Source organism: Trichosurus vulpecula, chromosome 4 (genome assembly GCF_011100635.1).
Source record: "Trichosurus vulpecula isolate mTriVul1 chromosome 4, mTriVul1.pri, whole genome shotgun sequence".
Lineage (NCBI taxonomy): Eukaryota > Metazoa > Chordata > Mammalia > Diprotodontia > Phalangeridae > Trichosurus > Trichosurus vulpecula.
In genome coordinates, this window is record NC_050576.1 from 78,965,105 (window position 1) to 78,980,190 (window position 15,086).

A 15,086-nucleotide genomic window follows, 5' to 3' on the forward strand; every position below is an offset into this window, starting at 1 on the left:
GCAAAATGAGAATGGCAGAAACCCAACAAAATCAAGGCAACAAGAAGAGAGAGCCCAGCTGCCCTTGGGGATTTCAGGGGTCAGATCCAGTCAAACAACATCCCCAGGGTCCTGAAAGGACTGAGAGGGGATTGCTAACCTCCTGCTTCTCATCTTTGAAACATCACATAGAACAGGAGAGGTGCTGCTGGCCTAGAGAAAGTCAAGCGTGGCCTCAGTTTTCAAAAAGAGGAAGAAAATGGAGTCTGCTAACCGTCCTACATTGAGTTTGGCTTTAATTCATGGCAAAACTTTAGAATATATTAAGGGGTAGTTAGCGAAAATCTGGAAAAGGAAGTGGTGGTGACAAAGAGCCAGCGTGACTTTCTCAAGGTCATGCAACCCTAACTTTATTTCCTTTTTCTGATGGGCCAGCAGGACTGGTAGATCAGGGGGATTAGCCAGATTTTTGTAAAGACTTTAACACCACCTCCCATGCTATTCTTATGCACAAGATGGAGAGAGGTAGCCTAGACAATAATCGCCTGGTTAGGTGGATTTGGAACCGGTTCAATGGCTGAACCAAAAAAAAAAATCATTCCCTTCCAATTCTGAGATTTTTGTGATATTAAGTGTGGATAGGTCCTGTCTCATGACTGATGTTATAAAGATTGCTCTTGTATTGTGCCTAACATATCTTTGTACTTCCCTGAACATGTGTATACAGTAAGCATTCAATCAATGTGCCTGCCTCAATTTCCTCATTTGTAAGATGGTGATAATAAAAGCACCTTACTTCCTAGGACTGTGGTGAAGATAAAACATGATAATATTTGTAAAGCACCTTGTAAACCTTAAAGCACTATGTAAATGTTAGCTGTTATTACAAAACAAAGGAGAACTGGGATAGTTTGGTGGAGAGAGAGCCCGGCTGGAAGCCAGGCAGACCTGGATTCAGGTTCCACTTCTGACACACAGTGGCCATGGGATCTTGGACAAGCCATTTAACCTTGGAGGATTTCAGTCAACTTTCTAAGATTAGAGATTGCATAGAAGAAGCCAAATGCATTGATTGAAAGACTTTTTTCAGCTAGGAATTCCATATACCATTGACATCATAAGTCTGGTCCCTAGGCCTTAACATAAGGCAGTGTGGGAGAATGGCTAGAGTCAGTATAGACCCCTTAGGTATCAAGTCTTACCTCTGACACATACTGTCTGTGGGATTCTGGGAGCAAATCACTTGACTTTTCAGTGCCTAGGAAACTCTCTAAGACCAGGGGTGGAGAATCTGTGGCCTCAAGGCCACATGTGGCCCTCTAGGTCCTCAAGTGCAGCCCTTTGACTGAATCCAAACTTCACAGAACAACAAATCCCACTGGTATTTGTTCCCAATCTAGTATCCTTGCCAAGAAAACCCCAAAAATGATCACAAAGAGTTGGACACGACTGAAATCCTATTCAGTCAAAGGACTGCACTTGAGAACCTAGTGGTCTCTGTGAGGTCACAAGTTCCCCACCCCTGCTCTAAGACTATTAATTCTAGATGGGGTGCTAACCTGCGTTGGTAAAGGGAATGTCCTTATACCAGTGAAATCAAGTTGGGGGGCAGCTAGGTGGTTCAGTGAGTAGAGCACCAGCCCTGGAATCAGGAGGACCTTTGTGTGGTCAAATCTGGCCTCAGACACTTGACACACTTGCTAGCTGTGTGACCTTGGGCAAGTCACTTAACCCTGATTGCCCTGCCTTCCCCATTTCAAAAATAATCAGATGCAGTTGTGTGTGTGTACATAGTATATGATAGAATTTACTCTCATAATAGTCCCTTGAGGTAGGAAGAGGGAAGCCATCATCCTCACCATTTTCCAAGTTCAGGAATGTTGGGTTCCTGTTCAGGATCATCCAGCCTAGACAGTGGGGCAGAGTCACTGAGAGGTGGGCAACCACCTAGATTAGAAGCCGTGTCCTGATTCTTTGTCCTATCCAATTTCTACTATATTACACTCACTATTCATAAGACAGTTGAGGGTCCTCTGAGGGAAAACTCTCATCATTAACCTACAAATAAGACTTTTCTCTCCCTAGTGGACAAATTAATTTCAGTTGTGAGTCAAATCCTGCTGCATCAGGGTCCCCATCTTTATGGAGATATTGAATTAGCCCAGTAAGCTATCCTTATATCCAATTCCCTGGCACATCAGGACATCCAGAGATCTGTGCCAAGTGAGAGAAGGAAAGACTGGATTAATGAACCATCCAAGCAAGAAGTCTGCTTCATATTTTGAAAAAATGGAAAAATTCTTGATAAAAATACTCCCATCATGGCCCTGGGTCAAATCCTGTTATGCTCCTCCCATCCCGCAACCCTGGGAAATTATTTGAATAGTGACAACTTCAAGACCTTGGGGAGAAGGTCACACCCAGCCTGGTTTCAGTGGAATGCCTCATCTGCTTTAAGGATGTAGCACTGTCTACTGCACCATCACAGAGGATTCCTGAGTGCCCTAGGGAGGAAGCCCGTGTCTCAACTTTGAAAGCTGGGACAGATACCAGCTTAGTAAGATCTGATCGGATCATTAGGATCTCATCAGCCCTCCTCTGGATAATTACAATAGCCTCCTAACTGGTTTCCCAAGCCTCTGCTCTCTTCCTTCTCCAGTACAGTCTTCCTAATCTCATACAAAGATTTTTACCAGATCATTCTTTTGCTCCAAAGCCTTCAGCGATCCCCTACCAGCTAGCGAATACTGCCTGTCCGGCCTTATCACATGCTGCTCTCTGAATACCCTCTACATTCTGGGGTGAGCCTGGGGAAAACCTTGAACCACTCTCTCAAAGGCAGCATATCACCCTCTTGGGAGTGATCCCTGGTTTGGGCAACGAGGTGGTACAGCAAATACAGGACTCGGGAAGACCTGAGTCCAAATCCATCTCAGACCCTTACTAGCTAGGAGACCCTGGCAAGCCACTTAAGTTCTGTCTACCTCAGCTTCCTCAACTGTAAAATGGGATAATAATAGCACCTATCTCACAGGCTTGTTTTGAGGATAAAATGAGATAATATTGGTAAATCCTTTTGCAAACTTTAAAACATTATATAAAGAGGGGGGAGTAGGGAAGAATAAGCATTTTTATAGTGCCTACTATGTGTCAGACACTGTGCTCGGTGCCTTTTTAAAACATTATCTAAATATTAAATATTAGCTATTTTGCTTCGAACCTTAGCCTGGCCTTCACCTTGCTACTCTCACTGATCCACACCAATGCCCTGACCTTGGGTTTGCATCTGCTCTTCAGTCATGCTTCCTATTGAAAACAGGAAGCTTTTCTGAATTCCCCCACCCACTACCCTCTTGGGCAATGAGCTTCCCTCAGATTTCTCGCAGCACTGTGTTTTGTTCCTCTCTAATATATTTCATGGGTGGCTAGGTGGCACCATAATGCACAGAGCACTGGGTCTGGAGTCAGGAAGACTCATCTTCCTGAGTTCAAATCTAGCGTCAGACACTTACTAGCTGTGTGACCCTCGGCAAGTCACTCTACCCTGTTTGCCTCAGTTTCCTCATCTATAAAACGAGCTGAAGAAGAAAATGGCAAGCCTTTCCAGTATCTCTGCCAAGGAACCCCTAAATAGGGTCACAAAGAGCTGGACATGACTGAAAAAAAACCTGAACAAACAACTTCATGATACCCTCTGTTCAGCATCCCCTCTTCCCACTTAATTGCGGTACATTGTCATGTATTACCTATTCTCTCTTGCCAGCATTTCTCCCAACCATCCTCATCATCACCTGAATTCAAGGATCCCCACAATAGTCCTGGGAAGTAAGTACTACTATTCTCACCATTTCATAAATGAAGGAACGGAGGCTTAGATCAGTTAAGTGACTTAACTGGGTTGTGCAAATAGAAAATGCATCTGAGGCGAGATCTGAACCCAGCTCTTCCTGACTACACATCCAGGGTTCTATCCACTGTGCTAGGCTGCTACTTAGGCATCCCTGCCTTTCCACTCTCACGATCAGCAAGGCCAGGTTAGTAAGATCTGATTGCCTAGCTCAGGATCTCATCAGCCCTCTGGATAATTACAATAGCCTCCTGACTGGTCTCCCAAGCCTCTGCTCTCTTCCTTCTCTGGTACATTCTTCCTAATCTCATACAAAGATTTTTACCAGATCATTCTTTTGCTCCAAAGCCTTCAGCAATCCCCTACCAGCTAGCGAATACTGCCTGTCCAGCCTTATCACATGCTGCTCTCTGAATACAGTCTACATTCCAGCCAAACCAGACTTCACAATTCCTTGACCTTAGCCTACCCTTTGCAGCCCCTTTACCTTTCTTGTACTCTGTAATTTGCCTGCAATGATCTATCTCCACACCTCCACCTGTTGAAATCTTTCTCTTCCTTCAGGTCTCAGCTCACAGCACTTCTTCCATGAAGCTTTCGTTGGTCCCATGTAAAGTATTCTCTCCCCATCCCAGATCTCTGATACGTAGAAAGCATCCTCCCCCATCCCAGATCTCTGATACATGGAAATGTTCTCTCCCTTCCCAGATCTCTGATACCTGGAAAGCATTCTCTCCTATCTGATACATGGAAAGCATCCTCTCCCATCCCAAATCTCTGATACATGAAAATGTTCTCTCCCTTCCCAGATCTCTGACACATGGAAAGTGTTCTCTCCCACTCTAAATCTCTACTTTGAACTCTCCTATCCCCTTATATGATAACTTGTGTGATGGTTGGTCATGTATTTTCTTCATCCTTCCTACGACATTTCAAGTTCCTCAATGACAGAAACTCAGCTATGTCATCTTTATATCATTGGAGCTTTATATTATCAGAGCCACATGCAATTGTTCATTGTATATAGTAGGTGCTTAATGAATCAGTCCATCAATAAACATTTATTGAGTACCTACTATGTGTCAGGCACGGTGCTAAGCACAGGTAATACAAAAAGAGGTCACAGGCGGTCCCTGCCCTCAAGGGGCTCATAATTACTAAATGTGTATTACATTGAGGGGGTGACTTGCCCCTTGTCCCATCCCATCTCTAGCATCCATTGGATTTTTGTTGTCCTCCAAGCTTTGTGTCATCCCCAAGTCAGATGAGTGTGCCATCTATGTCTTTATCCAAGTAAGTCATTGATAACAATGTCCTACGGCACCAGTCCCAGCCCAGACCCCTGGGGGATGCCATCCACTAGAGCCTTCTGCTTCACTTGGTATTGAATTGATGGAGACTGTTCTTTGGATCCAGTCATTCAGCGGCTTTCCAATCCACTTTGATATACTAGTATCTAGTCCCCATCCCTCCATTTCCCCCACCAGGATGACCCAAAAGACTTGAAATGCTTTGCTATAAAGTCCAGGTAAACTGAGCAGTTGTAGCACAATAGACAGAGTGCCAGGCCTTGAGTCAGACTCCTTTTCCTGAGTTCAAATCTGCTCTCAGACACTTACTAGCTATGTGACCCTAGGCAAATCACTTAAACCTGTTTGCCTCAGTTTCCTCATCTGTAAAATGAGCTGAAGAAGGAAATGGCCGAATGGGGTCATGAAGAGTTGGATACAACTGAAAACGACTGAATAGCAGCAACAAAAATTGGGCAACGTGGTGTATCACAAAAGTGCCGCAGTCCAACTTGTCCAACTTGGTTTCAAGCTTTGGCTCTGCTATTTACTACCTGTGTGACTTCAGGGCATGTTACCTCACCTTTCTAAGTCCTGCTTTCCTCATCTATAAAATGAAGGCTTTAGATTAGATGATCTCCAAGGTCCCTTCCAACTTTAAAGATAGAATCCTATGATCCTTGCCTGAATGGGACTCGGATTCCAGGTATTGACACCCTGTCCCCCGCACTCCAGCTCACCTTACCAAGTATTTGCTCAGTTCACCTTTTTGGAACCAACCCGAAAGCCTCTTCCTCAGCCAGTGAACAAACATTTATTAAACCCCTTACTCTGTGCCAGGGAGGATGCTGAAAGATGGGAATGTGGAAAAAGGAAAAAAAATTAAGTCCCTGCCCTCAGGGAGCTCACCTTCTAATGGGGGAAGATAACATGCGAACAATTAAACACATACAACAAACACAAGATATGTATGTATATGTATATACATATATATGCACATATAGTGCATACAAGATATATATATTCTAGACATAGCTAGATATATGCATACAATATATTGTATATAATATATACATAGAACAGATGCAGGGTAATCTCAGAGGGAAAGCACCAGCAACCCCAAAGCTTGTGCCAAGTTCTCAGAGATCCATCACCACATCTGCCTTCCTGGCATTACCCACTTTCTACCTCAGTAGAGAATGCAGGATGTTCCTGGAGTTTGCTTTGGTCAAACCCAATCCAACCCAGTCACCCCCTGCTTGTATATATGTCCTTATCAGGTTGCAAAACAGCCTTTCCTTGGAAGAACTCCTGCCCTCTTCCCTTGCCCCTCTCCGACCACTCCATGCTCTGCTCATCTCAAACCAACTTCTCCCCTTCTCTCTCCTCAGTCCTCTCCTTCCCCTCTCTCCTCCTCTTCCTCCTCCTTTTGGCTTCAGCCAGGAGAGTCAGCCTTGACACACAGCTGTGTTTCCTGATGTTCTCTCTCTGGAGGAGCTCGATAAATGTGGTTCCTAAATAGAACTCAAATGGTACGTGTGTGGGTGAGATGTGTCCCGGCAGCCTGGGTGGTATTGCTACTGTATATATCCCAGCATTGTATCAAAAAGGAAGACAAGAAGAATGCTCTTCTCCATCCCACCCCCCCAACTCCTCCGCCCCCTTCCCAATAGTTCTCTGATGTCCTTGTTGCCATTAGGAAAATGCAGCCCCCTTAGAAAACCGTTGGGTAGCTGACAGCTCCAAGCTGGGCTCCTGCTACATTAGCAAGCTAATTATTTTTTTTCCTATACCCACATCCCCATGAAACCAAGTATGGGCCCCTTAGCAGCAGCTGAGAGATCCTTCACCCATGAGGGGGGGATTACTATAATTGCTTTAGCCAATTAACTGGTCCTGTGCTACTGTCAGCATTGCCCTCAGTAGGGACCATGGGGAGCAAAAGTCATCTGAATCCAAGTGGTTGGTGGCCACTAGGGGGGCACAATGGATAGAACCCGGAAGACCTGAGCTCGAGTATCTCCCCAGACACTTACTAGCTTTACGACCCAAGGCAAGCTGCTCTTAGCCTCAGTCTCTCCATCTTAATGGAGACATCGAAGTCAGGTGGTGCATAGAGAGGTGGACTTGGAGTTCAAAAAGGCTTGAGTCTGATCCTGCCACAGATCCTTGTCAGTCAAGTGAGCCTGGGCAAGTCCTCACGCACAAAGGAGGTGACTACTGTGCCACCACGCTGTATCTCTTCAAATAATAAATGTGCTAAAATTCCTAAAAAAGTAGCCTACCACAAATCTCACTTTAGCAAACCCTTTCTTCACAAAATGTACGAAGGAAATTTCAACCTGGATCAAGCAAAATGTCCTTGAACCCTGAATGAATGAAGCAACTATAGGGAATATAGTGGCTGGACACCTGGTCTGGGAGTCAGGAAGCCCCTTGTTTGATTCCTGCAGCAGATACTTATGACTTAGATTAGTTACTTAATCTGTCGGCCTCAGTTTCCTCAACTGGAACATGGGGATAATAATGGCATCTACCTCTCAGGGCTGCTGTGAGGATCAAATGAGATAACACATCTGAAGGGCTTTGCAAACCCTAAAGAGCTATATAAATGTTGGCTATTATTATTATTGTTGTCGTGGGTGTTATTATTAGGTGCTAGGTCCTGGGGATATGAATACAGAAGTGAATCAGTCAAGGAGTTGACATTCTAATGATGGGAATCGACCCAGAGAGGGAAGGGGTGGTCAGGGAAGGGTGTTTTGGTTTGGAAAGTCCCAGGGATGGCGAGTGGAGCCACAGAATAATCGAATAACATGCCCCTTTCGGGATCAGTGGTAGTGTTGGCTAATTCCTGTACCCAGAGCAAGAGGTGGACTAGCAAGGTACAGGGCAGCAACAGGTGGTGAAGTATGGTCAGGGGGCAGAACTAGAGTATAGTCTAGCTTTCACCAAACAGAAGAGGACAGCCCTGGGATGGGGGACGTGGGGAGCTAGAGAGCCCATTGGCAGGCAACAGCAGTAGCAAGGAGATTGGGGTGAGATGTTACAGTGCTAATCCATGGGATGATTTGCTTCAAAAGGACCCTATCTGAAATCACCTTTTGTGCAATGGAACCCATTTCAAAGGGGAAATTTAGAATCTGGTCATATGGGTGAACAATGAGGAGCTGAATAGCCTATAGGTTCAACCCAAGCCAGTCCAGGCTGAGGCAAGAAGTAAAAACAACAAACACACAGTAGATATCAGCTCTTTTCACTGTAGCCCTAAATTGGAAACTCTGTGTGTGTGTGTGTGTGTGTGTGTGTGTGTGTGTGTGTGTAGGCAATTAGGGTTAAGTGACTTGCCCAGGGTCACACAGCTAGCGTCAAGTGTCTAAGGCCAGATTTGAACTCAAATCCTCTTGACTTCAGGGCTGGTGCTCTATCCACTGCACCACCTAACTGCTGTCATTTCATTATGATTCATCACATCTTAATTGAGTCCTGGTGACCAGATGGTACAGAAGGTAGAGCACTAGGCCTTGAGTCAGGAAGACCTGAGTTCAAATCTGAACTCAGATTCTTACTAGCTGTATGATTCTGGGCAAGTCACTTAACCTCCGTCAGCCTCAGTTTTCTCAACTGAGAAAATGGGGATGATAAGAGCACTCACCTTACAGGGTTGTTATGAAGATCAACACATCTGGCACATAGTAGGCACTTAATATATATTTTTTCCCTTCCCCTTCCCTTTTCCCCAGACTTTGATGAGAATATTCTGTTCCAACTTATCCTGACTGAACCCAATTTCTCTGAAGGTCTGGGACCTCAGGATGATTAGCTGTCAAAAGTCCCTCTGAAGAGCCTGTGGCTTCTCCCTATCACTTTCACAAACTGTCTGTTCCCCCTGATAAGATTGCTAGAGCTGATGAGATGCATGGCTTTATTTTGCCTTTCTAGCTGGGGTCAGCTAGAAGATGTGTACTGTGTTTCCTTTGGCTCTCTCTATAGATTCTCTTTGGAGTAATTGAAGAACAGAGAGAAGACCAGGCATGTAGAGTACACTTCCTGAAAGGGCAGGAGCCCTCATGTCTGTCACCTGTTATCTCCACTCAGATGTTTCTTTCTACATGAAGACTGTCTTCTCTGTCTTCATCAATTATTTTTTCCTTTTTGAAAGACTTCTCTCTCATAAAAAAAAACCCTTCAAGGTCTTTGCATCCTTATAGGAATTGCTTTAGCAAATGATGTTGCCCCTAGCAACAGCTTCCTTTTACAGACTGCTTCTGGAACAACCCCTCTCAGAACAATTAAAAAGCAATTTTTTTAGAACTTTTAAGTGAGATTCTTGAAGGCAAATTTTGACAGAAACGAGACATAATTTTCAAGAGTTTTTATGCCAAACCTCATTAAAATTTATCTCTCTTACAGATGTGGCTATAACATTCCCCAAAACATTACCACGAACAATAATAATAGCTACCATTCATATAGTACTTTAGGGCTTTCAAAGCACTTTCCAAATAATATCTCATTCAATCCTCACAACAACGTGGGGGGTGGAAGGGTAGGTTCTAGTATTATCCCCATTTCACAGATGAGAAAACAGAGGCAAATAGAGGTAAAGTGACTTGCCCAGAATCACACAGCTAATAAGAATTTGAAATCAGGTTTTCCTGACTCCATAGCCAGCACTCTATCCACTGCCCAATCAGCTACCCAAACATACAATCAGAATAGGTAATAATATAGTTTCCATAGCATTGGTATTAGCCCTACAGTAGTATTTTTAATAGTTATTTGTTTATTTTATTGACCCTATAATTTCATTGGCATAGGAAACTCCCAGTAAGAAAACTCCCTCCAATAATGCAGATAAGCAACTTCGTCTAATTTACAATCTTAGAGAGCGGTACTAGATTATCACTGAGAGGGTAGGTGAGCTGCCCCGGGTCACTCAGCCAGCCAGCGTGTATCTCTGGAGACACTTGGAGTCAGGTCTTCCTGTCTCTGAGGCAGCAGGCTTTTATCACAATGTTCTCTTTCGAGGTTTTACCGTGTCTGAGTTTTCTGAGAGGCAGCAGGCTATAGTGGAAGGGACACGAACTCTGGATTTAGAGGGTCTCGGTTTGAGCCCCAGCTCTGATGCTTACTAGCTATATGATCTTGGTAAGTCTGAGTCTCAGTTTTTTCATTTATAAAATGGGAATGATAGCACTTGAACCACCTATCCTCCCAAAGGGTTACTATGAGGAAAGGACTTTGCAAAGCTATAGACATGTGAACTATAATTAATTACTCATATTTCAGATAGTCCAGAGTCAGATTTCCTGATAGAAACTAGGAAAAGCTTTCAATGACCATAGAGTAAAACCCACATCCTCCCAGTACCCTCATGTCATTCCCAATATTGTGTGATATCAAAGACTTACTTCTCCATCTTATAAAAGACTATCCCTCGTTGGAAATAAGCCACTGCTAAGTGTTTGTCTCGACTTATGCTGCCGGTAAAAGCCTGTAAGAGAGAGAAAGTGGTTTTGCGTATAGGTATGCAAGAGTAAAAAGCTGGTAATAATAACTAAGACAGCCACTCTGGGCTGAGAGCTGAGGATGGCTGGAGTCTGGAACAGAGATGTCTGCAGGGTAGGCAAAGGGAGCCAGCTTTTTATAGCTACCTCTGAAGATAACAAAGGCATGAAGTCAGAAGGGAAAATCAAGAAAGATAAGAGGTTAGAAGGACAATAGGAGAGGTGGAGGAAGAAGAGGAGGAAGAGGAGAAATGAAGTTCATGAAGATTTTTAAAAACTAGGAGTAGAAAGGAAATAGGGATATATACATATATACACATCTATGTACACACATGTGCATGTAAGTATATCCACATACATGCACAGATGTGTGTACATATATGTACGTGCATGCACACATATGTATACATGTGTATATATACATACACACAGGCATATATAAAATATATAATATAATACATCTTATATAATATAAAATAACATAATATATTATATAATATAAAATAACATAATATAACATAACACAACATAATACAACACAATACAACATAATACAACAGAACACAACACAACACAACATAACATAATGTAACATAACATAATTAATATAATATAATGTAACATAACATAATTAATATATTATATATAACGTATATTATATAATAGGTATATATTATATTATTATATATGTGTATATATGTATATGTGTGTATATATGTGTACATGTATATGTGTGTGTGTATATGTGTGTATATATATTTTTATATATGTGTATGTATATATATATATATATATACACACATATATAAATATTCCATTCCAACCTTCTCCATTGTTGCTAAGCTTTTGCCAAAAAGCACCTCATAGGGGTAAACTCTAAAAATAACACCAAATGAGTATAGATATCCTTGTATTCTCTACCTAACTTTCTACTTTCTCCTTGTCTACACACTTCCTTTCCAGGACTTACTCTCTCTCTCTCCTATGTATCTTATTTGTCCTTTAAACCAACTGCTATTTACTAAGAAACCCATGCTTTATCCTTGAAGTAAGCGTGTCTGTTTATATTCTAATCTCCCACCAGTATATATAGATATCAGAGCTAGAATCTATTTGTGGATTGCCTCTGGGTTCACCTGTTTGACTCCCTGACCTATCCGTGCATTAATTTAATGCTTGACATCACTGAGATAGCTCCTCCCTGAAGCCTTTGCTGATCCCAACCCTCCATCCACTCACCCCAAGTTGGTGATCATTTTTCCCCTCCCTTCCTCTTGGAGCTTATATGGTAAGTGAGTTGCTATGAGACTCAAGAAGATCACCAGCCCTCATGTGCTCCTAAAGGTAGTGCTGGCTGAGGGAGTGGGGTCCCACCTTGTCCTGAAGCCAACAAAGACTTCAGAGTTTCAGAACATAGGTCTCCATGAGACATAGCAACGTTTGTCTCCAGGTTGCAGTGTGAAAAAAATATGGGTGCGCCCTGCCCCCCAAAAATATATTTTCCTGGATGATGACATCCTGGGACAAATGCCCAAGGGCCCTATCCTAGTTAAGGTTTTGAGCCTACAACTGAGAGAAGTCAAAAGGACTCATCCATACCAGTAAGTCCATTTACTATCTGTAAATACCAGATCTTTCCTGACTCTACTTTTCCATCCACTCCATGATAACATGGGCCTGCCTGCATTCAGCTTACTCTAGTAGAGGAATATGACACATACAATAAATAACTTAAAGGAAAGACTTCATGGAGAAGGTAGTCTAATTTACATATAACATTAAAAACATTCACAATTTGATTTACATCCATCTTCTCCTCTGGCAACTTATTATCTGGTTGGGAAGATGGTACTGATTGACATGAAAGGTAGGGTGTTTGGTATACAATGAGCACTTAACAATTGCCCAATGAATTAGAGATTAACATGAGATAAGTGTAAAAACATGAGCTAAGTGGTCTGGCCCAAGTGGCACAAGAGGAGTTCAGAGAAAGAGGAATAGTCAAAGAAGGCTTCCAAGACAGGACAGACCTCAATGAATGGATCCAGTTTGGAGGTGGGCACCAGAAGAGACCCATCCCACATCAGGAGACAAGACTGTGTATGATGACACCACAAAAGCACAAAGTAAGGGTCCTTCACTCACCTTTTCTGCCTCCTGCAGGTTTCCAAGAATCATGTAGATGCAGCCAATGTTGAAGGAGATCCGGGAATGGGGGTCCTGAACTCCAGTGAAGGCTTCCAAGGCTCCATGCCAGTCCTTCTTGTCTGCTGCCAGCACCCCTTCATTCCAAAGGCGGATCACCTCAGCTAAGGACATGGCCAGATGAAAACCAAGAGGCAGAGACCACAGACCGCTGTGCCCCAAGAGCACCTCTGAGTAAGCAGAACAGGGGCAGAAGAGAAAACACCCAATGGAGAGGAAATCTTTCCCACCAGGGCCTGTTCCCTATTGTCTCTCCTTGGCTCCCTTACTCTCGGCTGGGCAGGACCAAGTGCCTTTTTTTTTTCTTTCAAGTGGGTTTCAGAAGAAAATCTAATCTTCCCCAAGCTGACTTCTTTGTGTTGTAAGCATGTCAGGAAGTGTCCTCACCTTTTAGTAACCCTGCTGAGAGGCAGGGGGAAGAAGGGAGGTGGGGGTGGAGAGGAGGGGAGGGGTGGGGAAAGAGAGGAAGTACCACAAATGCTGTCTGCAATAGATCAGTTCCTCTAAATCATTCTGCTCTGTCATGCTCAGTCCCTCCCACTGTCTTACCTCTTTACTAGTGTTTCTGTCACTTTCTCCCTGTGTGACCTTGGATCAGGCACTTCCTCAGTTTCTCCATCTGTAAAAAGAGGGGATTGGATGTAATGCTTCAGTCAAAGGTTCTCCTGAGCCCCTTTGAAAGTCTAGTTCATGAAATATTTATAGCAGCTCTTTTTGGTGATGGCAAAGAAGGGGTAACTTGAGGGGGTGCCCATCAATTGGTGTGGGAATATGGTGGAATGTTATTGTATTGTAAGAGCTGAAGAAAAGGATGGTTTCAGAGAAACCTGAGAAGATTCATATGAACTGATATGGAGTGAAGTGGGTAGAACCAGGAGAACAATTTATACAATGACAAAATGATAATGTAAAGACAAGCTACTTTGAAAGACTTAATAACCAACTATAATTCCAGAGGATTCGAGACAAAACCTGATGCCAGCCTCATGATAGAGAGGTGACAGACCAAGAGCACAGATTGAGATTTTTTTTTCATCATGGCCAATACAAAAATGCGTTTTTCATGTTTATACATGTTTATAATGGGGGTTTTAGTTTTCTTGCTTTCTCAATGGGGTGGGAAGGAGTGGACAGGTGGGAGGCAGAGCACGCAGATCTGAAAATAAAATGAAATTTAATTTTAAAAAGTAATCTTTGATTCTAAGGAATATCCTCAAGTCTTTAGAGCCTCACTGTCTCAGCTTGGGATGCCCATTTCCAGTCATTCTTTGTTCCAAGAAAAAAGAATTTCTTTAGCTCTTGCCATAAAACAGGCTCTGCTCTCTTTTATGAAAACTCATAATGTTTACGGAAATAAAAAATAACATTTCTTTATGAAAATTCTGGAAGCTAAGCATGACTATTAGTCCAGCAGGGAAAGCTGGACCACAGGGTTGAGAAAGGACTAGTCAAGGAGAAGAGCTTTGCAGACTACATTGGACTCCTGCCCATATTCAAACTACCTTCATTGAACACATTTAAACAGGAAGGTGCAGAATGTCTGCTACTAGTGTTACAGAAACTGGCTTCCCTAGGACTGCATTAGCGGAACTGTAGGATACTTGGGAATAAAAGGAGAGGAGATGAGAAAGACTTGATTCCAAGAGACAGCACAGCAGTATGGGCGGGTGTTCTTGGGTTTCTTTCTCTTTGTGTCTGTTAATGACTTTCCTTTGTTCTTTGGATGTTTTTCACTCCTAGTTTCATAGAAGCATAGGGTTAGAGGTTTAGTCCAAGTACCTTCTTTTATAGATGGGGAAGCTGAAGTCCAGAGAGATGAAGAAGTGACCAGCCCAATATCGCCCAGGTAGTAAGTGGCAGGACCAAAATTTGAACCCAAGACTTTTTGCTCCAAAGTCAGCCTTCCTTCTACTCTATAAAGACTCCTCAGCTCTCTCCATACCTGCATGCCTGCCTTCTAGCCATTAACCTACTTCCCCTCTTAGAGCCTTGGACTCTGCCCCCAGGATAGTGGGATCTGACAGATGAACTTTCACTGAATCTCGCCTAGATGCAGGCATCAAACCATTATACTCCCTTTCTCTGATGTTCCCTTTATGTGTTTTCTTCCCTCATTAAAACATAATTTCATTGAAGGCAGGGTGTGTCTTATTCGCTTATGTTTGTAACCCCATATTTAGCAGAGTACCTGCATACATTAAGTGATAATAATTAGTAAATATTTCCTCCATCGATCTATCCATCCATCCATCCATA

The 15,086-nt window shown here is 43.0% G+C and overlaps 1 protein-coding gene across 1 annotated transcript in view; it reads right to left on the bottom strand.

Annotated features, from left to right (window-relative positions):
• The window catches only part of NCF2 (neutrophil cytosolic factor 2), a 46,596-nt gene extending 33,175 nt beyond the window's left edge, over positions 1 to 13,421 (bottom strand). Inside the window, exons 1-3 of the mRNA XM_036757762.1 lie at positions 13,380 to 13,421; positions 12,771 to 13,000; positions 10,530 to 10,612 (exon numbers count right to left, since the gene is read on the bottom strand). Coding sequence (XP_036613657.1) covers positions 10,530 to 10,612; positions 12,771 to 12,944 — 257 coding nt within the window. The 5' untranslated portion in view covers positions 12,945 to 13,000; positions 13,380 to 13,421. The remainder of the gene's footprint in view (positions 1 to 10,529; positions 10,613 to 12,770; positions 13,001 to 13,379) is intronic.
• Between the last annotated feature and the right edge of the window lie 1,665 nt (positions 13,422 to 15,086).